Source organism: Gossypium hirsutum, chromosome A13 (assembly GCF_007990345.1).
Source record: "Gossypium hirsutum isolate 1008001.06 chromosome A13, Gossypium_hirsutum_v2.1, whole genome shotgun sequence".
NCBI classification, from domain to species: Eukaryota; Viridiplantae; Streptophyta; class Magnoliopsida; order Malvales; family Malvaceae; genus Gossypium; species Gossypium hirsutum.
This window is the reverse complement of record NC_053436.1, coordinates 110,880,916-110,905,355: the sequence shown is the minus strand read 5'-3', so window position 1 is coordinate 110,905,355 and position 24,440 is coordinate 110,880,916. Positions and strand designations below refer to the sequence as shown.

The window sequence follows — 24,440 nt, the reverse complement described above, 5'->3', positions numbered from 1 at the left end:
TCGCCCATTGAGAGTATTTATTAACCGAGGAGACCCGGCATAGGAAAAATAAAATAAAATAACTATAGGGTTAATTTCATCAAATGTCCCAAACTATGACATAAATTTTAAATTGATCCCTAAGCTTTAAAATATTCTAAAATGAACCCTCAAAATATTTAACACTTGCATTGATGGTTTGAATTTGGAAAACCTAATAAATTGTACCAAAAAGAACATTAATGTGAGTAAAATTTCGGGTTCGTTTAAGAAGAATTCGAATTCGGCTCAATATTTTTGAGTCAAGCAGCTTAAACTATAATTCGAGTAAAATCGAGTATCTTAATGTTTAACTCATGTAGATCACAAGCTTGGGCTTTTTTTCAGTTTTAGTTCACATTGAAAATCTTTTTATAACCAGAAGTTCGAGTGTAAGCACAAAAATTGAGCTTTTTACCAAGTAAACTAGCTATGGCAAGTAGGCTCGAGCAATTCAATCTTTATGTTGAATTGAGCTCGAGCTTTGAACTTCAAATTTCGAATCAAGCTTAAGTTACCTTCTAATAGAAACGAAATACTCGAAGAAACTGGTAGAAAGCTTACCTTTTTGGCTTTGCTTGTAGCTTTCAACAGACCCGAGAAGCCCTTTGGTTCCAGACCTCTGTTCATGCAGGCAGATAGTTATGGCAGCTATACAGCCAGTAGAGCAACCGAATAACCCAAGCCAAAGAAATTACGAGCCTTCTATCCAACTATATCCTAGAAACTTTCTCAACCTCTTTTTCTTCATCATCGTCTTTAACTTTTCAACATTTCCCCAACTACCAATATCAGCATATAAATTCGCCAACAACAGATTGTTTCCTTTGCTACCAGGCTCAAGCTCCCGTAGATGCTTAGCTGCTAGTTCAGCAAGATCGATATTCTCATGGTTCCTACATGCTCCTAATAATGCACCCCATACAAATAAATCCGGTTCCATAGGCATTGTTTTAATAACATCATAAGCCTCATTGAGTTTCCCGGCTCGACCTAAAAGATCTACTAGGCAAGCATAATGTTCTACCCTTGGGGAAATCTCATACTTCTCTTGTATCGAGTTGAATAAACTCTTTCCGAGCTCGACTAATCCGGCATGGCTACAAGCACTAAGGACAGCAATGAAAGTCATGTAGTCTGGCTTCTTTCCTTCCTTCTCCATTTGTTCGAAAAGCTGTATTGCTTCCTCACAATATCCGTGATTTGAGTACCCAAAAATCATCGAATTCCAGGTAACAATGCTCGTTTCAGACATTTTGTAAAACAAAGTTCGAGCTTCGGATATAAAGCCACCCTTGGCATACATATCAACAAGAGCACTCTTCACGTAAACATCATCTACAACTCCAATCACTGTTGCATATCATGAACCTCTTTCCCGTGTTTCAAATTAACTGTAGTCATACAAGCAGGAAAAAGACTACTAATTGTAGCCGAGCTCGGATATAACCCTTGTTTCATCATCTTCTTAAAAGTATCGAAAGCTTCATCATATTGAAAATTCTGTACAAGCCCCGATATAACAGAAGTCCATGATACAACATCATGCTCGATCCCATTATCCAACATCAATTCAAAAACTTTAGACACTGACAAATAATCACCTTTCTTTGAAAACCCGGCAATCAAAGTGTTCCAAGTAACCACATCGGGCTTAACTCCTATCAATTTCATTTCCTCCACTAAACGTAACCCTTTTTCTACAATCCCCATTCGAGCATACCCCGAAACAACAGCATTCAAAGCTACCAACTCTTTCACAAACATCCCATCGAACACTTTTTTCGCCTTCTCAACTTGTCCGCATTTCGAATACATATCGATAAGGGAACTTGTAATAAAAGCGTCACTTTCTAAAGATTTCTTGACGCACAAGCAATGTATTTTCTTCCACGTTTCTTGATCCAAAACATGTCCACAAGCTTTCAAAACACTGGGGATAAGGTATTTGTCGATTCCCAAACCTTCTGTTTGCATTTCGGTGAAAACACCAATCGCCTCCTGATAATACCCGCGTCGAGTATATGCCCTTATGATTGAAATCCAACGATGGATATTTCTCTTGGGAATTTTATCGAACAGTTTACGAGCATTTGATAGTTGGCCGCACTCCGTGTAAAATGCTATCAACTTGGTAGCCAAATATGTCAAATGAGCCAACCCTTTGACGATCAGGTGCGCATGAAGTAGTTTTCCTGGTTTCAATGCTCGATCATGAGCGTACGTTTCTATAAGATTGGCGTAGTTATCAGTGGATGATTGAAATGAACGGTGCATGATGGGCAAAATCGAAGAAAAGCTTTGCCCTGATGATTGGGCAATGTCATATATAAACTATTAAGGGTTAATATAACCATTTTGGTTTTTTTTTTTAATCTATTTTGGTGTATGAACTTGATAATTAAGTTCATCTTCGTCTCTACATCCATTATTTGAATTGACATTGCTTATTCGAATAATAGTTGCAGGTTTAAATTCAAATATCCGAACCGGCTAGTTAAAATTTTAGCAAATTAGAATTCAAATTTTATGAATTTAAATATCTGAAAAATTTCCGACTCACCACCATTCCAAGAGACTTAGATACCTTAAAAAAATTTACACTCAAAATTACTACACGATTAATAAGTTCACATCTTAATCGCTTAATTTTAAAAGCTACAAAACAATCACTGAAGTATTCAAAAATTTTCATGTAGGAGGAAATAGGGTATTATTTCGAGTTAGAAAAACCCGAAAATCAATTCGGTTCTGTTTTTATTCTTTGAGAACATAAAAAAGTATGTAATCCAACACCAACAATTCCCTTATAAATCCTTGGTTTTACAGATCAAGATAAAATTATATAGCACAAAATTGAAACAAAATTTATTTGACACAAGAATATGCCTAGTTCCATACTTCTCAACAGGATTTTCTAAGATCAAGAACAGCTCAACCATAACCGGAACCTGTAACGGCCCACCTTAGCAGAATTAGACCCAAAATCACATTTTAATATCTTTCTCCAAATCGGAAGAAGACTGCACCAGTTCCGTTGTTATGGTCAACAGCATACTCAGCTCTTACTAGTCCTAGTTTGACGCCAACACCATATGACGAACCGTGTCCCATTCGCCTGTAGACTTCTGTTGGATTCCCCTTTACATCCTTTGAACTTCCAAGATCGTTACCATGCTCTGCAAATGCATACACATGTGTATTCCTCACGGGTATCCGGATCTCAGCTCCGAGCTGCAGGTAACATCAGAAAATGATTTTCAGATAAATTTTAGTAATTTCAAATAATGTAACACTTATTCTGATCTTGGTTCCAAAGGCTTTTTTATCATTAGCTTCCGGTTCCGTGCGAAATATAAGTAATGACATTGAAAAACAAACAAAAGATTAGGAAAAGAAATAGGTATCTCAAATCCTTCTTACCTCAAGAATGTTTCGAGCAGCACCTAACTCACCCATGTTATAACCCCTCACCGAATAGGGGCCCCCAAGTGTAAAAGCATCGTAACTTGGAAGGTCACCCACGCAACCTCCATAATGTCCATGAAGGACTAGAACTGGTGGTGGGGATTTACCGGCACCTTCTTCCACTTGCTTTAGTTGGAGGAATCGTGTAATTGTGAGTTGGTGGCGGTTAAACAACGGGAACTTGGTGCCTATGCCAAGTCCTTGGTCCACCTACATTGAATAAATATATGTCCGCAATTAGCTATGAAACGAATTTTAGGCAGACTAAAATGTATATTTATGCATAAACTACTGATGTTACTCGGACTCAGGGATGAGTGCTGGATAAGGGTATGTATTTGATACATGCATGCTCGATTCTTTTCCTATATTCATATATTTTGAGGATTAGACCCCCATGTCCCTTTTTGAATATATTTTTGAATATATTAAGGCCCATTTACAAGAATGCTTTCACCTCATTCCCGATATTAATCGGTATTAGAAAAGACAGACTATCCTAATACAATCAAAAGATTCACAACATAAATATACAGGCAGGCTAACCTGGAACACATTTCTCTCGCCAACAATGGCTCCATTTACAAACTTGGTATTATCGCGTGTGATATTCGCTTGTAGAAATGCCATTCGATCAACACCGGTACCACTGAGTGTGGTTGGGGGTCCATCAGCACTGATGCCTCCACTTGGAAGCACTCTTTGACCGTTTGGAGATATATGACTGCTTTCATCACGAGTTGTTATCTCTTCCATCACAAGTCCGTAAGTGAATTTGCTTTGACGGGTGAAATTCTGGCATAATCATATCAATCATAAATGATTCCGGAGACACAGATAATCCAAAAATCACTTCAAAAACTTCTTTAAACATAGCAGATTACCTCTGTAATGTTAAATTTAACACCAGCTCGATCAACCCATATTGGTGGGACTTCATCAACTCCTGGCCCACCGGTGAAAACCGGACTCAGTTTCCGGCTGTTGAAGCAGTTTGCACGAAGAGTTCGGTTGCGTGGATTATAAACACCATCCAAATATGGATGCACATATTCTAGCTTGAAAGCAAGATCATCCTGAAGAAAAGAATAATGGGAACATTGTAAGATGAAATTTTACACTAAACACTGATGAAAATAGTCATTACAAGAACCACGAGAGAGGGAGATACACTGACATGATTATTTGGGGAAAAAGATACCTGAGGATTAAAAAAGTTACTGGTGGTCAATGAACCGAGAATGGACCTGTTAAGCCCTTTGAGATTTCGGTGCTCAAAAGATACAGTTCCACCAGGTTGAAGTGAAGCCTAGAAAGAAAACACAGTGCGGTACGCACACAATATAAGAAACTATAAGTTCAATCAAAATCTCCTATTACCTACATGTCGAATTGCAGAGCAAAAATATATAACTAGATTTACATACCAATGTGGGACGGCCCCCACGTCCGGGTACAATACTCCACTCCGAACTGACTTCAGCTGATTTTTGATCCAGCTCTTTGAGCTTTATTTCAACAATGATACCCCCTTCGTTCTTCTCATCAGGTTGTGGGTTCACTTCAATATTTGAAAATAAAGCAAGTGAGTTTATGTTCCTCAGGGCTTGTTTCCCTGCTTCAATATTAAAAACATTGCCTTGTCGAAGCTGTAAATCAAAAGCACATACATAAATCAACAATTATTCACCATAAAGACTGAAACTAGTTACTTCAAATCGGCAACCAAAACACAACATTTGTGAAAATGAATAAATAGGAATTGATTGCAACATCGAAACTCAAGGTATAAACTATCTATCAATCATGCATAGGAGTATACAATCAAACATTTCAATCAACAAAAGATCACTCATTACCTGTTTAATTGAAGAGGTATATCTTATTAGCAATGCTTCACAAGATCTTATCCAAAAGCAGTGAAGTCAGTGCTCAATATTCGTAATAGTTTTTCTTTCCTATACACTTGTATGCTATTTCATGTTCTGGTAACTATCAATTTAACTTATCTAATCAATTATAGCAATTTCTAAACGAAGAAAACAATCAAATATTTACTTCATGAATTTTATGATTGAACCAAAGATCAAATCCTACCATAACTAGCTATATTGCTCGGATTCCTCATTTTTCTTGAAGTACCTACGCCTAAAATCCATGAATGATGCATCGGGGATATGACCCTCAATGGACCCTCCTAATACATGGAAAAACTTAAACGGAGTATACTCGTATCCAGTACTCACACCTATGTACATATGTGTAACACAGCTAACTAGCATTGAATGTCATTCAAATAGCAGAATGCAAAATGTGGTTATTCATTAATTTCCCATAGCTTAGAAATTACCAACTTGCTATTATATTTGGACACCTCATTTTTCTTGAAGTACAAACATCTAATGCATATTGGACATATGGGCTATCCAACGTCACACCCAAGTCCCGGTAACATGACTAAATAGCAATGAAGGTCAAAAACTATAAATTCAAATACCAAAATGCACAATGTGGTTCTTCATTAGTTTTTCATAGCTTAGAGATTACCGACTAGCTATATTGTGCAAACTCCTCATTTTTCTTTAAGTACCCATATCTGATGCATATTAGACATATAGGCTATCCAATGCTAACACCCAAGTCCCGGTAACACAGTTAACTAGCACTAAAGACTGAAAACTATAGATTCAAATATCAAAATGCACAATGTGGTTCATTAGTTTCTCATAGCTTCGAAATTACCGACTAGCTATATTGCTCAAACTCCTCATTTTTTTTTACGTACCCTTATCTAACACCCATATCTAATGCATATTGGACATGTAGGCTATGCAACACTCACACCCAAGTCCCGGTAACACAGCTAACTAGCATTGAAGGTCAAAACCTATAAAGTCAAAAAGGTCAAAACCTATAAAGTCAAGCATCAAAATGCACAATGTGGTTTTCAGTACTTTCTCATAGCTTAGAAATCACTGACTAGCTATACTGCTTGAACTCCTATTTTTCTTGAAGTACTCATATCTGCACCCATATCTAATGTACATCAGAGATATCGGCTATCCAAAGCTCACACCCAAGTCCCGGTAACACCACTAACTAGCAATGAAGGCCAAGAAGTATAAATTCAAATGTCAAAATGCACAATGTGGTTTTCCATTAGATTCCCATAGATTAGAAATTACCAACTAGCTATATTGCTTAGACTCCTCATTTTTCTTTAAGTACCCATATCTAATGCATATCGGACATATAGGCTATTCAACGCTCACACCCAAGTCCCTGTACACAGCTAACTAGCAATGAAGGTCAAAAACTATAAAGTCAATTATCAAATGTACAATGTGGTTCTACATTAGCTTCTCATAGCTTAAAAACTACCCATAAACATTCAAAACAGAAAGTTAGGACATAAAAACCAAGAATCACAAGCTGTCTAGGCATCAATCATCTACCTGTCTAGGCAATTCTCTCCTCACAACAGGGAGCTGGGTATTCCCTTCAATAACATTCCCAAGCTTATCTTGGAACTGAATCACAAGCTGTGTAATATCCCCTTCCACAACTTCACACACCACTTCCTTAGTATTCAAGTTCCCAAAGTTAACAACTTGAGCACAAGCATACCCTTCATCATGGTACCATTTTTGAACCCTATCTCTTATCTTCTGCAACAACCTAGCACTCACTTTCCCTTGGTCCCTCAACATTTGTAACACTTCCCTATGCACTTGCATTGGCAACAAACAAGGCCTAGCTCTTTCAATCCTCCTTTTATAATCCTTCTCCTGGCTTTTGTAATACTCCAGTTTCTCCTTATCTGTCATATCAGGGTCCATTTCAATAGGCTTGGATTGAGCCATTAACCCCACGTTTATACACCTAAACCTATCAGCTGATTGCCAAGTGCTTTCAGCGAAAGAAATGGTTAACCCCAAAGTTCCATCTGGGTTTGTTTTGCCTTCCATATCAACTTTCTCGAACATACCACAAGTGGCTAAAGTTTCAAGCTCTTTTTGTAATTGGGTTTTTGTGTAGATCCCTCCTGGCCTTAATGAAACCATTTCGAAGAACGAATCTTCGGTTCCTACGGTGGTCCATCGCCGTCGATCGAAGAATAAAATCTCCGAAAGCTTGTATTTTTTGAACCCACTTAGCTTGTTGAGTTGAACAACGATGTTGGCTGGTAATCCATGAGAATCCCATTCCTGGTTTTGGTTGTTATCGTCTGCAATAGCCGGCGATGGAGAAAAGAGCTTTTCCCAGAAGTTTCCATCGCCACCGTTGTTTCCACCTCCACCACCGGAAAAACCACCACCTCCGCTACCGCCACAGTTATTTCCGCCGCCTCCTGGTAGAAGGGTGAAAATGGGGGTGATGCGGATGAGGAGAGTGGCTGCGGAAGCGGAGGCAAGCGCGACGGGTTTGGAGAGGGAGCGGAGGAAGGAAGTGGGATTCCGGGGTTCATCGTTGCCGGAAGCGAACCGGCATTTAATGGTGGTGGCGCGTGAAGAAGCACGCGAGGAAGAAGGAGGAGACGGCGGCAATTGCCGGCGGGTGGATGATGGGAGAAGGAGAGATGCAGCGACCAAAGAATGCATCTTTTTCCGGTGGGTTTTGGGGGAGGGGATAAGGGGACAAGCGACACTAAAATCTGTTACTGAGGAATTGGGTTTTACGAGAATGGCCGAAGTGAAGAGGGTTTTGTCAGACCGGACAGAAGGGGTTAGATAGTATGTTCCTTGGATTAATTTGGATTTTAAAAATTTAAATTAAATTAATTTTAATCATATTATTTTGATTATTTTAAAAGTAAATTATATCATAAAGAAATTTAAAATTTTTATTGAATTATTGAAAAAAAAATTCACTTTATTGTTAAAATTACTATTATAAATTTTTTTTCCTATTAACTACGTCAACCGAAAGTTCTCTTTTTTATTTTTTATAGTAAATTAGATATACTAAACTAAAACACACACGTAATAATTTGCACATGATCAGGCTCAAAGATTCACACATATAATTTTACCTCGTGTAATTGAAGGTATATTGTACATAAAGAAATTAGTATACCCATACTTGAAACTTGTACTAGTCTTGAATATTATTGGATCTAGTTATTGTGATTGAACACATAACAAAATATATTTGTATTGGACATGCATCTATATTTAACACTCACTTGAATCTCAAATGACGTCGGATTCACCTACCATCGCAGAGAATAGATTCGGTTGAACTAGACAAAGAAATGATGGAAATATTATCACATGATGCTTGAAATGAAGTACCATTGAGAGATTTTTGGTTATGAGATGTGATCAAACTATTTGTGGCAGCATCAAAAAAATTATTTGACAACGAGGCATTACAATCTAAATATTGCATTACTTTTCTCATGCTAGGCCTTATTTCTTGTGCGGGATTTGCACAAAGCAAACCCAAGTTTAATATCAACTCCATTTCTTCCACCACATAGTTGCCTTCTAATCTCGGGTCACTTGTTTGAAGAATCAAGCCGATTTTCCAGTACTCAAGGACCCAATCATACAAGATAACCTCTTCTGGTGATCTTTCAGGTTCGAAAGGTCTCCTCCCACAAGTAATTTCCAACATTAAGTTGCCAAAAGCAAACACATCTGACCCGGTTGTTGGTTTTCCAGTTCTAGCTAGCTCGGGTGCAATGTATCCAATTGTACTAACGAGACGAGTGGTTCGAGGATTGGATCCATGATCATAAAACTTCGCTAGTCCGAAATCGCCTAATCTTCCATTAAGTTGTGCATCTAATAGAACATTGCTAGCTTTTATATCTCTATGAATCACAACTTGTTCCCAATCTTCATGGAGGTAAACAAGTGATGAAGCCACTCCTTTAAGGATTTTAACTCTTTGAGACCAATTAAGGTTCATTTTTTCATTGGTAAACAAGAAAGTGTCAAGGCTACCATTGGCCATGAAATCATAGACCAAAAGAAGCTCTCCTTTTCTCCTACAATACCCAAAGAGTTGCACCAAATTTCTGTGCCTCAACCTCCCCATAGTAGCAATTTCAGCTACGAACTCTTTCATCCCTTGTTTGGAACTATGAGAGACCCTTTTGATTGCAACTTGTTCATTGGAAGATGGCAATACACCTTTATAAACCTCCCCAAACCCACCAATTCCTAATAGTTCCCTTTCTTTGAAACCTTTAGTGGCTTTATACAGATCCTTATAAGAGAATCTATGAGGCCCATATTCATGTTCCCAATCTTCTCTTATTTCTTCATATCTCTTTATCCACATCTTGTAAGCAGTTCCAATGAATGTTATAACCAGAAGACACGAGATCACCGATGGGACCACAACCCGAAAATCGGGTTTCACCAGAGGTCGGCTCCGGAGCGGTGGCGGAGGCGGAGGCGGAAGTTTGGCATAGTCGAAGCTTTGTGATTGCCCACTTTTGTTGAAGCTCCACCCAAGAATGTACTGATCACTTGCCACTGAACCAGTTGATGCAGAGAAACCAACATGCATAGATCCCGACATGGAAAGATTAAGGTTTGTTGATAAAAGAGGCAACCATGGTTTTTGAGTTCCAAGAGGAGCCATTGTTACATTAAGTAACATATCCCTTTCATCATAATCAATCCACAACTGAATTGGCTTTCCACTTATGAGTCTCAATGTCTTGTTTTCCTTTTCCTTCTCCGAATAATAACTTGCCGGAGCTGATACATAGGACTGTAAGCTGTTGATATCAATCCCGACATGGTTATCATCGATATCTCCGAACTCGGGGTTCTTAATCGTATCCAATTCAGTCGCAAAAACGCGGTTAGTTGGGTGACCATTGCTTGTAATATTGAACAGGCCGAGGTATTGATTTGCAACAGCTCTGTTGAAGAACTCAATTGATGGTGAGATAGTGAAGGTAATGCCATGGCCACCGAGTTCTGGGAGCTTGGGGACTATGGCAAACACAAAGGTCGTTGAAAACGACGACGTATTGAATTTGATCGGAACGGAAAGAAAGCACGGCCGATTTGTTGATAGGAAGTGTTTGTTAACTCCAAAAGGCCATTTGGGTGGATTTTGGCTATTCCATTGAGATATAGATTGGATCCATGGAAGCCATTGTAGACAAACTGGTTTTGGTTTTTAGCTATGGCTATGGAACTAATTATTACCATATAAACTAGAATACTCATGCTAACCGCCATTGATGACCAAACAAGATTGAAGAACATGAAAAAACAATGGGCTGAAAGAAATCAGTAAAAAAAATCTCTGCAAGTTTTCAAAGATAAGGTCTGGTCATTAGCCAAGAACTCAAGACAATGTATTATAAATGGCAAGAAGAAAAGGTTAAAATGTGCTATAAGTCCCTATACTTTTATGTTTATTTTTTAGATACATGGTTACTAAGTGATGGGTTTTTTTTAATATTTCAAAATGTCCCACAACAAATTTAATTCAAAAAACTAAAAATGTTAATTGTTGAACCTAAATTTTAAAATTTGAAAAGTGGAGAGACTAAATTTCTAAAAATAAGAATACAGGGACTAAATTTTAAATTTATGAAGAGTATAGGGACAACATATTTTAACCGAAAGGTGTTAAACTCTAGTGGTAGCCATTATATTTTATGAAAACTGTGTATTTAGTCTTTATATTTTAATCTGATCAATTTTAGTCAATTTATTTTTCGAATTTTAAAATTTTAGTCTTTAACCTAAACAACAACATTTAAATTGGTTTAGTTAAATTCAATTACTAGTTATGTACTAGTGTATATTTGTTGATGTCATTCGTATTCTTCAATTGGTTCATTCTAAGTCCCTGTACTTTTCAAATTTTGAAATTTCAGTCTCAACGTAAATGACAGTCCATTAACTTAATTTTTAGTAAGTAACATGTGTAATCAGATTTTGGAAATAATATAACTTAATGACATTAAAAATTATCATTCGGTAGTGACTGAAATTTTAAAATTTCAAAAGTATAATGACTAGAATCGATCAAATTAAAGATTATAGGCTAAATCCATAATTTTTGTAAAGTACAAACACTAATAACATAGTTTAACCAATAGACATCAATTTCCCCAAGCATGACTTGTTTTGTTCTTTTAGGAGACTTCAACAACGACACAGACTTGTTGGTCTACCATTGACTCCTAGAAGTTTCCTTGGCCGTGTTTGGCGGATTAATTGGTGGTTTAGGGAGGAAAACGACTTGTAAGCATGTAGAAGGGATTTGCTAGAAGATAACATAGCATTTAATAAATAATTGGACTTTTATTTGTTTATCAAGTTATATAAATTAGTACTTGATTATAACACATGATTTAGATCTATTCATGAGATAAGTCATCCACTTAAACTCGAATATTCGTTTGAAATTTGAAAAGATTTGAATAAAAGTATTAAGCTTGAAAAATGAAATCAGACAAAAAAATTAGATCCGTTTAAGGTTAGATTTTGATAAAAAAATAAAAAAATGTGGTTTTTGTTGAAATGGTAAAGTCGAGTTCGTAAAGATTTTGATGCATTAGGTTTAAATTTCATTACGTGTATGTATTTTTTTAAAAATTATATAAAGGCTAATATTTGGTATACTAGTGTACTTTTTTTATTCCACAAGCGATCTTAAAAAATTCCCACGGGTCTCATTTTTCTAAAATATTTTATTATACTTAACCTCCTACTTGTGGAGTCTAAAAACTTCATTGATAGTGTATGAGGGGCCCATTTCATGAAGATGGAGAAGACCCAAATCGAAGCAACCAATGCGGGTAAAAGTTGCCTATGATCGAGAGGTTGAAAACATCAAGGTGGATCGTGTGGTCAGACGGAAGTACTATCGACCGCGGCATGAATACCTAGTCCAATGGAAGGGATTTCCGAATAGTGTACTGGATATTTTTTCATTTATATAAAAATACAAAAATAATTTCAAAATAATATTTGTTGCTTTATAAGAATAACGTTAAAATATGCATAGGTCCCTATACTATTCACAAGTTTGATTTTAGTCCCTCCACTTTCTAGATTTCAAAATTTAGGTCTAATTATTAACACTATTAAATTTATTAGGGTGACATTTTGAAATGATAAAAAAAAACCTCATTTGGTAGCAATGTAACTAAAAAAATAAGGTTATAATCAACCTGAATTTAACAGTATTAACAGTTGGACCTAATTTTTGAAACTTGAAAAGTAGAGAGACTAAATTCTAGAAATAAAAGTAAAAAGACTAAAATTTAAATTTACAAAGAGTATAGGGACCTATTTGCATATTTAAACCCTAATATAATGTATTTTGAGCCCAAATTCACAAGAAATCCAATCTAAGCCACCGCAAACCAACCCAATCCAATAAACCCCGAAACGAATCCAGAAAACTAATGGTAACATTGTAATTATACTGAAACCCAGACCTAAATTCACAACCAAAATCAAATTTCAATTTCACCGATTTAGGGTACACCATATATCCCATTATGAAAACCAAATCTCAAAGCCTAAAACAGTAAAAAAACCAAACAAAGATTTTTTTTTTTGGTTTCCGGATCGAGCTTCCCCCTTTTGGATTCGATTAAATCTCTCCCCAAACCCTACCATTTTTCATTCTCATGGCGTAAAATTCAAGTACGAATCTCTCGCCGTCTACAAGAAATACTCACTTCACACGCCGTTTCAACTGAAGAATCACTCCTCAAAACCCTAGAAAATGTCGGGCGGATTTTTCCGGGTAATTTTTAAAAATTTTAATTTAATTTAATTTATTGCGTTTCTCGTGTTTGTTGTTCAGATCTTTGCGACTGAATCGTTTTCCGAGTAATTTTATTATTAATTTTTGATTTAGGGTACTTCGGCCGATCAAGATACTCGGTTCTCTAATAAGCAGGCGAAGCTACTGAAATCGCAGAAATTTGCTCCCGAATTGGAGCATCTGGTTCGCTTTTGAACGCGTTTATTTATTTTTTTTTACCCAGCGGATTTTGATGCAATTAATGGTATTTAATTTAATTTTTCGGAAAATAAACATTGTTGTTTTTTTAGGTTGATATGACAAAGGTTAAGATGGATGTTATTAGACCTTGGATTGCTACTAGGGTAACTGAGCTTCTTGGTTTTGAAGATGAAGTTCTTATTAACTTCATTTACGGTCTTCTTGATGGGAAGGTATTATAGTGTTTTCCCCTCTGTTTTCGCTTAGTTAAGTGGTTTGTTACCTAGTTAATTACTGTTTGAAGATGTTTGCTCACTATATATTTTATTTGGTCTGTGGGCTGTTTATTTTATTCTTTCAGCTTCATACTAAGTGTTTGTTGGTGCTTGTTTTTGATAATTGTGTAATGTTGTTGACTTCGATGCAGGAAGTTAATGGCAAGCAAGTTCAGATATCCCTCACTGGATTCATGGAGAAGAATACTGGGAAGTTTATGAAAGAGCTTTGGTCTCTTCTACTTAGTGCACAAAGGAATGCAAGTGGTGTTCCCCAACAGTTCTTGGATGCCAAAGAAGAAGAAACTAGGAAGAAAAAGGTAAATATTTATAGGAGTGTGGTTTACTATTGTGTTAGTACTCTTGTTTCTTGTTTGACAATGTTGTCATATGGGTGGTTGCAGGCAGAGTCGGATCGGATTGCGAACGAGATTCAGAAGAAAAAAGACAAGGAAATTAGAGAAAATGAACAAGATAGATTGAGGAAAATGGTAATACTATGTTTTTCATGATGGAGTTGCAATGTATCGAGTTGGGTTTTTGGTTTTAACTTTCGTTTGTGTTTCTTATGGCATTCAGCTACCTTCTGCAATTATTTGGGTTCATGTCCTTTACCTCAAACTACTGTAGGACGATGGGGATGAAATCAAGGCTGGTGATTCAGAGTTGGATCCATCCTCAAAGAATATGCTGCCAACAAAGGGTTCACGTGCACGCCCCGAGGAGGAGAGAGATGCTGACCAAAGGAATGGTGTTGGAAGGAATAGGTAAGGAGTTTACCTTATTTTTTATCAGCTTTCTTTGGAGCACTTTTTTCCATTGGTGGCTTTTCAACAAGTAAAATACTACTAATATCTACTGAACATTTTCCTGCTATTTTTTGGTTTGGGGCTTCTTTCTAGGAGGTGCTGGAATTAAGCATTTTTTTTCTTTTCAATACTTGTAGATGCCCAATGACTTTTGGGGTATGCAACTTTAGTTATGGCTTTTTATCATACTATAGGGCTGTTTACCCTCACTTGCAAGTTGGAAGTCCAAGCTTGTTACCTATTTCACGTTTGTGGAATTTTGTGATTGTGCATTAAAATTGTTTGGATGGTTAGCCTTTTCTTACCAAATGGGTAAGTTCAGGGATCATTGGGAAGTGGTTTTTGAATGCAAAATGTGTATTTGAAATTTGAAGTAAATGGAAACATTTTCTTCAAAACTGGTAATTTTTAGTTTATAGAACACTTATGATGTATTAATAGCATTTTCTTTTAAATGTGTTTTTGAATGCTTATTAAATATATCGGGCTTCTTATGCAGATCACGTTCTCAATCAGTCAGCAGATCGTTTTCTAATTCAAGAAGCTATTCAGAGTATGTTTTTCTCAATCTATAACAAATAGCATAAACACATTTGGTTGTTAACCTTTCTAAATTTGAAATGGGGGATTACATGTTCAATTTGTGTTTTTGATAGTTCTCGAGTGTTCTACTAGTATAAAATTTTTGAGATTTTACCATCTGAATTTACATGCAGTGGCAAACAGAAGTTTAGGAGTGTATCTAGATCACCTGAAGCACGGCGACGCTCTGTTTCCTCTGATAGGATGCATCCATCTCCTAGAAGGCGATCTTCAACTCCTCGATCCAGGCATTCACCTTCTTTTTCACGCTCTCCTGTAAGACGAAGACCATCTTATTACAGGCGAAGGTCTCCTGAAAGACGAAGACCGTCTTACTCTAGGCGTAGATCTCAGTCTCGTTCTCCTTATCGGCGCGGGTCACCTACACCTGTGCGCCGTAGATCTCGTTCTCCTTATCGGCGCAGGTCACCTACACCTGTGCACCGTAGATCTCGTTCACCCATCCGACGTTATAGATCACCATCACCTATTACACGTCGTAGATCACCATTGTCCATTCGACGTCGCAGATCACCATCTCTTGTACGGCGTCGTAGGTCTCCCTCACCTATGCTTCATGGATCTCGTTCCCCTGTGCGTCGCAGATCTCCTTCACCTATACGTCGTAAATCCCCATTGCCTGTGCGCCGTAGGTCTCCATCACCTCTACGACGAAGATCACCACCTCCCATGCGACGTAGATCACCTTCTCCTGTGCAACAGCGACACCGCAGATCTTCATCCCCACGGCAACGTAGATCACCCCCTTCCAGCCGTAGGTCAGTAACTCCTTCCCGTGGTAAGTCTCCGTCACCTTATCAATCAAGTTCTATGTCTCCTGTGCAACGTAGATCTTCTTCACCAGTTAGGAGGTCTCCAAAGGGACAAAGATCATCTTCGCTTTCTCCAGGAGGACAGCGGTATGATGGCATCTGTTCCTACAGTTTTGATTTACTTGTTCCTTAGACTGAAAACGTGGAGCAGTCTAATATGTATTGCCAAATTCTATGGTGCAGAATGCGTCGGAAGTTGTCTCCTGTGGGACATAACCACTCTAGTATGAGGTCCACACGCTCAGATCGTATGGATCAGAGTGATACAGATGATAAAGTGCCTGGTTTATCACCACCCCCAAATAAGTCTCCTCTCTCCAAATCCCCATCACATGTGAGGAATCGATCTGGAAGTGAAGATAGGAGGTGCATTTTTAAATCTTAATCTGTTACCTTTTTTTTTTTAAAATGAGTGTCCATGCCTATACAGCTTATTTATTTCACATTGTTTATTCTGAAGGTCGTCAAGTCCATATGGAAGTCCCCCGAGGCAGAGGAAGGCCCGAATTGCTCGTGATGATAGCTTTAGTCCTGAATGGAAATCAAGAGAACTGAAAGGTCATCGGGACGGTCAAGGAACGGGGAGAAGAAATGAAACCAGTGAAAGCAGGTTAATTCCATATTAAATAAATGTTCTTACAATTTTAGTGCTTCTGTTGGCTCTTATTAGATGATGAATGTTCAATTTAGTTTGGTTTATTTTTTCGTCCGAAGGCATTCACCGCCTATCAGTAGGCAAAGGGTTTCTCCTAGGAAGGTTCATACTCCTGAACGATTGGCAGGCAGTCGGTCTACAGACTCTCGGAGTCGGCTTGATAATGTTGAATCAAGAAAGAAAGACCTTGAAACAAAAAGGTACTATTTTGTTGCAATCATGAGATTATATGCTTCTGTTTAAGTACAGGTTCATTGAGGTCTTACTATTTGCATATTCTTCATAGCAGAAGGTCTTCCGGAGAAGTGGTTCATTCAGGAACTCCTGACCGACAGCGATCACCAGCAATATCGGAGGATTCATTTCAAGGTGAGAAGCAAAGTAGATCACGCTTGAGAGAAGGAAAAAGATCAGACGAAAGAAGTCGTTCCCATAAAAACACAAAGGACAGTGATGAACACCACAAAGTAGAAACTTCACCTATGTTGCTTGAAAAGGTTGATTATAATAACCGTGGTTCTGATTCAGATTCCAAGGGAAGCGATAAGCGCAGAACTAAGCACAAGGATGGTAAGAGAAAGCATAAACGGTCCGAGAGGCGTAAAGTCACTTCAGACGACGATGATTCTAGTTATGATTCCGAAATCGATGACAGGAAAGAAGCTAAGAGGAGGAAAAAGGAAGAAAAGAGATTAAGAAAGGAAGAAAAACGTAAACGTAGCGAGGAACGGCGTCGCAAAAGAGAAGCACGGCGTGCAGAAAAGCTCAAAACAAAACGTCACGATGATGATTCTAGTTCAGATGGTGAGCATGCAGGAACTGGAAAGTTTCGTCCAGATGATGACGAGGAGGAGGCAGAAACTGAACAGAAGAAGCTTGAGATCGAGTTGAGGAAGAAGGCTCTTGAATCGCTCAAAGCAAAGAAGGGTATCAGTCACTGAATCTTTTCATGTTTTGGACGGTAATATGTCATTTTATTGTTGTTAAGCAGACACCATTGGAGTTTCATACGAGTTTTTATGTTTCAATTTGGAGTGAACTTTACATTTATGCAGAATGTGGCTCAAGATTAATGGTGATTTGACATTTTGTTTATTTGATTTGCTCGTAAACAGTGAATAATTTGAACTAAATAATTTAAATTGATCCTCAGTATGATCGTAAGCCTAAAGTTACTAGATGACATAAAATATTTTGTTTTTTGTGTTACATTTTGTGGTTATCATTATTTCATATATGTTTTCGCAAATATTTATATTTTAAATCCTACTTCGTTAATAAAATATTAGATATACATGCAAATGCACTTTATTTATATACATATAAATATGTTATGCAAATATAAATTTAAAATTCTGAATTTGTTTTAAAATAGTGAATAAAAAAAGTTTTGAGTACCAAATGTTGTGACAAAATAAAATAATAATATTGAGCCTGAGGTTGACTCTTTATAAAAATATCTAGGCTGATGGATTTCTTAATAGGTCAATATTATCCCTGAATTGAGTTGAAATTTTATCTCTCAATTCTGCGGAGAGCTTCCGTACTTGAGGTAGCGGGTTCGACAAAGTGGGAATACCTTTTTGTTTTTCTTTTAGAGTAGTTTTGAAATGTTGTTCATCTATAGTAAATATGCTTTGAGTAGATTTGTATTATCTTCAAGCAGCTTGAGTCTTGTCTCTTGATTTTAGGACAACCAGAGTGTTGAAGACAATGGGTTCAAAAATGACCGGCCATTGGATGGTCAAAAAAATTGCTTTTTGAAAAGAAAAATACAAAATAGTAGTGCTTTTTTGTTCTTTTAAAAAAACCTTTATATCATTCATTTTAAATTTTTGATTTTTTCTTTGTTTTTCTAATATTCCTAGTATTCATTCAACTTATGAAACACACTCAATTAGGCATTTTATGGTAGTAAACATATATTATCTATACATATTTATGCAAATATGCTTCAGTTATGTACATAAAAATATTATGCAAATATAAAATTTCTTATTATTTATTAGCTTTAATAACTTAATATAATGATTATATATATATATATATTACTTTTTAGTGTAATTGTAAAAAATAAAATAAAAAATTAAGAAATAATTTTTATTCGATAATTCAAAATTAGAAAATTAGTTTAATATATTAAATACACACCATACAAATGAATACATCACAATGATTGAAATTTTAATTGAAATAAAACTTAAATTATTTAATATCGATTCCTTTTATTTGTTTATTTACAATATTTATTTTATGATACATATTCAGAATTTGTAATTATCCCTCTTAATAGAGTTTTCTTCATAATTCGAACTTATATATTTAATTAAGAGTATAATATATCTTAATATTGCACTCAAGTTCCATCGATAATAATGTTTTAATATCGAAATAATATGTACCAAACCCTAGGACTTGATGGTTGGCTGAAAGGGACAATAATTTCCTAACGTATAATATGCAGTAACATATATAATAAAACACCCTACCATGTGGATCGCTGACCCTAAAATCAGAAATTTCTGTTTTAAACTTCATCCTTTTTTAAAATTTCAATTTACTCCTTTTAAAAACCATAAAAAAATATAACTACATTTTGTTCTCATAAAAATATGACCAAATCTCCGGCACCCTAAAAAAAAGTTTCTTGCTTCGCCTTGGAATAATACTATACATGATCAATAAAAATTTATTTTCAATTTAGTCCATCCACTTCAAAACTATATTTAAAAATTTACTAGTTTCATCTTAAAATTTTCAATATAGTCCTTAATTTTTATCAAAATTTCAACATGTTCCCTTCGATTTAGAATTATATTTTAAAACCATTATTTTTTAAATTAAAAATTAAAGTATTGAAATCCGATTATTTATAAAATATGAAAAGTTTAAGATTTACTTGTTAACGAAGTACAATTTTTAAGATGAACGTTATGATTCACTTTTGAACTTGCAAAATGGATGGATTATATTGATCAAATTTAATGAGCTTGTAAGGACTATTTATGATATTATACCATCTTAAAATTGAAAAGACAAAAAGGATATAAATAACATCTAATTTACTAAATAAAATTTTAAACTAATATACATAAAAAATAAGCCTCTGAAAAAGACATATATATATTTATTGGAGTAAAAAATAAATAAAACATTTATTATTTGTTGACTTCAAAATCGATGGCTGGAAAAAAATGATAATATCCAACACAAACGTATATTATAAAACATTGACTATGTGGGCCGTTGAAAAAAATATAGATAAAAAATATTTTTAAAAATAAAGTTGGTTATATTAATTTAAATTAAGAATTTTATAATAGTAGAGTACATTTAGGGGTGAAGGGACCTCACCCTTAAAATGGGAAATTTCTGTTTTAAACCTCTCAAAATTCATAAAATTATAAGTTAATATATGGTAAAATTATAATTTAACTTCTTCTAATCATTTATTGTTGTCGTACAAAATATGACTTAATCACTGGCCACTAAAAGAAATTTTTAGTTTCACCCATGGATATATATGTATATATATATATATGGTTAAACTACACTTAGTAAATTTTCTTATATGATTTTTGACACTGATTATTCGTTCAACTTGGATCTAAAGTATATACATTTACTTGTTGATGAGTACTGATTTACTGTACCAATCATCGAATTGTCGCTTGGAACTCATTAGTCAGAATTAAATAAAAATTTTCGAATAATTCTGTGACTATTTTGTAACTTTCTGAAGTTGATTGGTCAAAACATAAACTTATTGAACTTTTATATATATATATATATATGAATGTAAGCAAAATGGGTGAAGCAGGGGTTTTTAGCAAAATGGAGTCTTCAAGATGGAGTCTTCAAGGCATGACTGCACTTGTTACTGGTGGAACCAAAGGGCTCGGGTAATTTCCTCTCCTTCTTTCATAACAATTTCAGAATAACAACTAAAACACGACACGACACGAAGAGGCTTATCTCATTTTCATGATTTGACATGAATTTAGTGGAAATGTATGTAAAAGATGATTGTTTTTCATATTGTTTTCAACATGTTTGATTTTATGTCAATGTGAAAAACCAAGTACTGCAATTGATGATCAGGCATGCAATTGTGGAGGAATTAGCTGGATTCGGAGCGGTTGTGCATACATGCTCTCGAACTGAAACCGAGCTCAACAATTGCTTACTCGAATGGAAAGCAAAGGGTTTTCGGGTTACAGGTTCGGTGTGTGATGTTTCAGATCAAACTCAAAGGGAGAATCTGTTAAACACTGTTTCCTCTGAATTCAACGGGAAGCTTAACATCCTGGTAAATTACTATAAATGTTCAAACTCCTTTTACTCTTTATATATTTAAAATATTTAACCCATCTTTTTTTCTAGTATATAAAAATGCAAGTTCAATTATTAATATCGTTAACATTATTCTGTTAAATTTAGGTTCATGACAACTTTAATTTTTTTATTATATAGCTACCAAATAAGTATATATATATTTTTATTTCAAAATATCACACAATGAATTCAACAGAAGAATTTTAACGGGATTAACAATTAAATCTAAATTTTAAAATCTAAAAACATAGAGTGATTAGCAAAATAAATAAGAGAATTTTTCTTTTCAGCGATGATCTCAAATATAATATAAATCATTTTTGGTTTAAATTAGACTTATTAATGGCTAGGTTACCCGTTTAGGTCTGAAAAATCATATGAAATTTGAAAGGGTTTGAATAAAAATTTTAGGCTTGAAAAAAGGTTTGAGCCAAAAAACAGGCCCGTTTAAAATATGGTTGAGCTCAGGCTGGAATATTCAAAGCTTGAGCCCGGTCTAGTCCTTTTTTTTTTAGTTCTCAAAGGTATTCATTAGAGTGAGCCCAATGACTAATCCTTTGCGTTTGGTAGGCCCATTAAGGGAGAAGACATTGGCCACGAGTTTTAAAGTTTGTCATGTTTTTTATTATATTATTTTTATATATTATATAATTTATACCACATAAAATTTAAATTTATAATAATAGATAATACTACTATAATGTAAACATTAACAAATGTTAAGATGACTATATATAATTTTAATAAATAAAAAATATATAAAATTATTATATGTTAAAATAAATATATTTTTTAAAATTAAAAAAATAATATGGGTGGACCTAAAATAGACTTCAGTTAACCATTTATAAATATGGGCAGGGCAGACTTGAGCAAAATTTTAGGCTCATATTCGGGCATGGCCAGGTTTAGGCTCGGCTTGAATCTGACTTGGCCCATGATCACCTCTAATTTAAATCATTAGAATTTTTTAGGCTGAATTATTTTGAGTTCGTATAGTTTAAAATTCGGATTACTTTGAATTTGGACTATTAAACTTTTATAATTAAATCGAATTGAGTTTTCGAAAACAGATAAAATCGACAAATCTAATTAAGAGTTAGACAAGCGATGGATCTGAAATTATGATGATGGATAAAATTTGTAGATAAATAATGTGGGAGTGAGTACATCGAAATCGGTGACGGATTACACGGCGGAAGATGTTTCATTTCTGACGAGCACCAACTTCGAATCGGCTTATAACATTAGTGTGTTGGCATATCCCCTTTTAAAAGCTTCAGGTGCTGGAAGCATTGTGTTTATGTCTTCAATGGGTAGTCTATTACCCGCATACTTTGGGGCTATATATGCTTCCAACAAAGGTAATTTTTTCTTCTAAACTTATTATTTGAGTTAATTGCAGCAAACATCTTAAACTATGTCTTTTATTCTAAATTAATCCTTAAACTTCAAATCATTCTAATCACATCTCTAAACTATCAATGTTATATCAATTAAGTCTTTCTGTTATTGAAATCATTAATTTAACTGATAAATGACACATTAGATCATATGTGACATAATTTGAAATGAAAAAAATTAAGAAAATAAATATTGTTAAAATGGATGTTTTAAAAATCTTAATTTTTTATTCTAAAAAAAATCTTAATTTTGGGGTTTTCTTTCTCTCGTTAAGATTTGACGTGTTATTGAAAGTTTTGAAATTCAGAGACCAATTTAGAATGAAGATCAAATCTGAACTGACACTTAATGCTAGACTGATGAAATAACTTGATTGATAAAATATTATTACTTTGAAAACTCATTCGAAGCATTGTAAAATTGACAGAGCAATTTAAATTCTAGATTAAGTGATAATTTGACGATGTTTGACGTAATTAACTTTATATTATGTATATCTTGTTATATATAAGAGTATAAAATTATGTGTTTTTGTTGTAGCTGCCATGAACCAGCTTGCGAAATACTTGTCATGCGATTGGGCAAGAGATAATATTAGGGTTAATGCTATTGTACCTTCGGTCGTCAAAACAGCCCTCCTTGAAAAGGTAAGAAGCTCTTCCTTATGCTTTATATTTTGAGTAAATTATACCTAAGGTCACTATAAGATTTGTAAGTTAACTTTTTGATCAGATCATTCAACTTCAAAAAGTTACAAAATGATCACTGAATCATTTAAAAGTTTTCATCTAAGTCACTGAGATGCTAAAATCACTGCTATATGACCTTTTTTGTTCACACCAATCGAAAGCTTTTCTTCCCCTTTTCTCCTACAATTCATTTTTTTTAATGAACATCTTTGAATATCATGAATTTCTGAACCAAAATTCAAGCAACTTTCTTCTTTAATATTCGACTCTAATCATCAAATGAAAACTTTCGAATAGCTCAGTGGCTTAAATGAAAAATTTCGAATAGTTCAGGGACCATGTTGTAACTTTTTTAAGTTGAGTGATCAAAACAAAAACTTACTAATAATTTAGTAATCTCGGGTATAGTTTAACCTTATGTTTTATACTTTTGTTTCAAGAAACTTATAATTGAACTCAAATGAACATACGTGGTAAGAAGCTACCACAAGCTTGAGTTTGACTCAAAATTCAAAATTCAAAATTCAATTCAAGCTTGATCAAACTTCATTTTTAAAGTCGATATTTTATTGTATTCTTTTCTAGTATTTCGAAGTTAATAAAGAAGGATTAGAGGTTACCCTAAACCGAACACCATTAGGACGGCTTGGACAGCCGAAGGAAGTGTCAGCTATGGTGGCTTTCCTGTGCCTACCGGCGGCTTCATATATAACAGGGCAGGTTATTTGTGTTGATGGTGGGATGAGCGTGAATGGCCTCTTCTTTCCTAAGTAAATCATGAAACAAACAAGGAGCCATGAACTCAAGTATGTAGGATGAAAATTGAGATGAATAAGACATGTCTAAGCTATGAGCTATGAATAAGAGGACATGTTTGTCAACTGTGAATGTTAAAGACTTTTATCATAATTTAAATATGTTTTTAATGGTCTAATTGTGCTTTTAGTATCTCAACTATGTTAAAATTTAAAATTTAACCTCTTTACTTTAATTTGATGTAACTTGATTCATGTTATCAGTAATTTTATAAGGAACAAAGCCAAAAAATGACTTCATAAATTATTGGAGAGGCAATATGCAATTTTACCATTATACTAACATTTTGGGTTATTATCTGCCCTTTGCCTTTGTCCTTAAATTATAAATATTTATAATTTAAGTACTTTTATTTTCAAAGGCTTAAATATGCATTTAATTTTTGAACTTGAAATATTCTTTCAATTTAGTATTTATGAATTTTTTATTCCATTTTGATGTTTAATTTTTTAAATAAAATTTCATTTTTTTAAATTTTATAAAAGTTTAAACATCTTTTCATATTATAATACCACGTGTCACAATTTCTAGATTATCACGTGACATATAACAATTCAAAAACTGCCAAAATAGTGAATAAAAAAGTTCGGGTACCAAATATTGTGACAAAAAAA

At 34.8% G+C, this 24,440-nt stretch overlaps 3 protein-coding genes and 2 pseudogenes across 4 annotated transcripts; 2 read left to right on the top strand and 3 right to left on the bottom strand.

Annotated features, from left to right (window-relative positions):
• Nucleotides 1-60: 60 nt before the first annotated feature.
• On the bottom strand, nucleotides 61-2,428 carry LOC107942452 (pentatricopeptide repeat-containing protein At5g59600-like; annotated as a pseudogene).
• Nucleotides 2,429-2,741: 313 nt separating this feature from the next.
• Nucleotides 2,742-8,265, bottom strand: LOC107942449 (protein TOC75-3, chloroplastic). Its single transcript, XM_016876113.2, has 7 exons — nucleotides 6,942-8,265; nucleotides 4,914-5,135; nucleotides 4,688-4,795; nucleotides 4,371-4,562; nucleotides 4,033-4,281; nucleotides 3,442-3,696; nucleotides 2,742-3,252 (listed from the first exon to the last, which is right to left on the bottom strand). Exons 1-7 carry the CDS (start codon nucleotides 8,085-8,087, stop codon nucleotides 3,013-3,015), a joined length of 2,412 nt encoding a protein of 803 aa, XP_016731602.1. The 5' UTR covers nucleotides 8,088-8,265; the 3' UTR covers nucleotides 2,742-3,012.
• A 294-nt stretch (nucleotides 8,266-8,559) lies between these two features.
• Nucleotides 8,560-10,776, bottom strand: LOC107942447 (L-type lectin-domain containing receptor kinase I.8-like; annotated as a pseudogene).
• A 2,115-nt stretch (nucleotides 10,777-12,891) lies between these two features.
• LOC107942448 (serine/arginine repetitive matrix protein 1) lies at nucleotides 12,892-17,677 on the top strand. The gene is made up of 12 exons (XM_016876111.2): nucleotides 12,892-13,227; nucleotides 13,342-13,431; nucleotides 13,539-13,661; nucleotides 13,856-14,023; nucleotides 14,108-14,194; nucleotides 14,334-14,470; nucleotides 15,012-15,065; nucleotides 15,229-16,014; nucleotides 16,111-16,293; nucleotides 16,388-16,537; nucleotides 16,642-16,782; nucleotides 16,872-17,677. Exons 1-12 carry the CDS (start codon nucleotides 13,207-13,209, stop codon nucleotides 17,521-17,523), a joined length of 2,592 nt encoding a protein of 863 aa, XP_016731600.1. The 5' UTR covers nucleotides 12,892-13,206; the 3' UTR covers nucleotides 17,524-17,677.
• Nucleotides 17,678-19,954: 2,277 nt separating this feature from the next.
• LOC121212685 (tropinone reductase homolog At1g07440) lies at nucleotides 19,955-23,944 on the top strand. Of its 2 annotated transcripts, XM_041085942.1 has the most exons (6): nucleotides 20,416-20,484; nucleotides 20,587-20,597; nucleotides 20,684-20,891; nucleotides 22,065-22,281; nucleotides 22,862-22,968; nucleotides 23,596-23,944. In XM_041085942.1, the coding sequence occupies exons 1-6, from the start codon at nucleotides 20,431-20,433 to the stop codon at nucleotides 23,782-23,784; spliced, it is 786 nt and encodes a 261-aa protein (XP_040941876.1). In that variant the 5' UTR covers nucleotides 20,416-20,430; the 3' UTR covers nucleotides 23,785-23,944. The 2 variants fall into 2 exon arrangements, with proteins under 2 accessions (XP_040941875.1, XP_040941876.1); XM_041085941.1 differs by lacking the exon at nucleotides 20,587-20,597 and having other exon boundaries at nucleotides 19,955-20,484.
• Nucleotides 23,945-24,440: the final 496 nt, after the last annotated feature.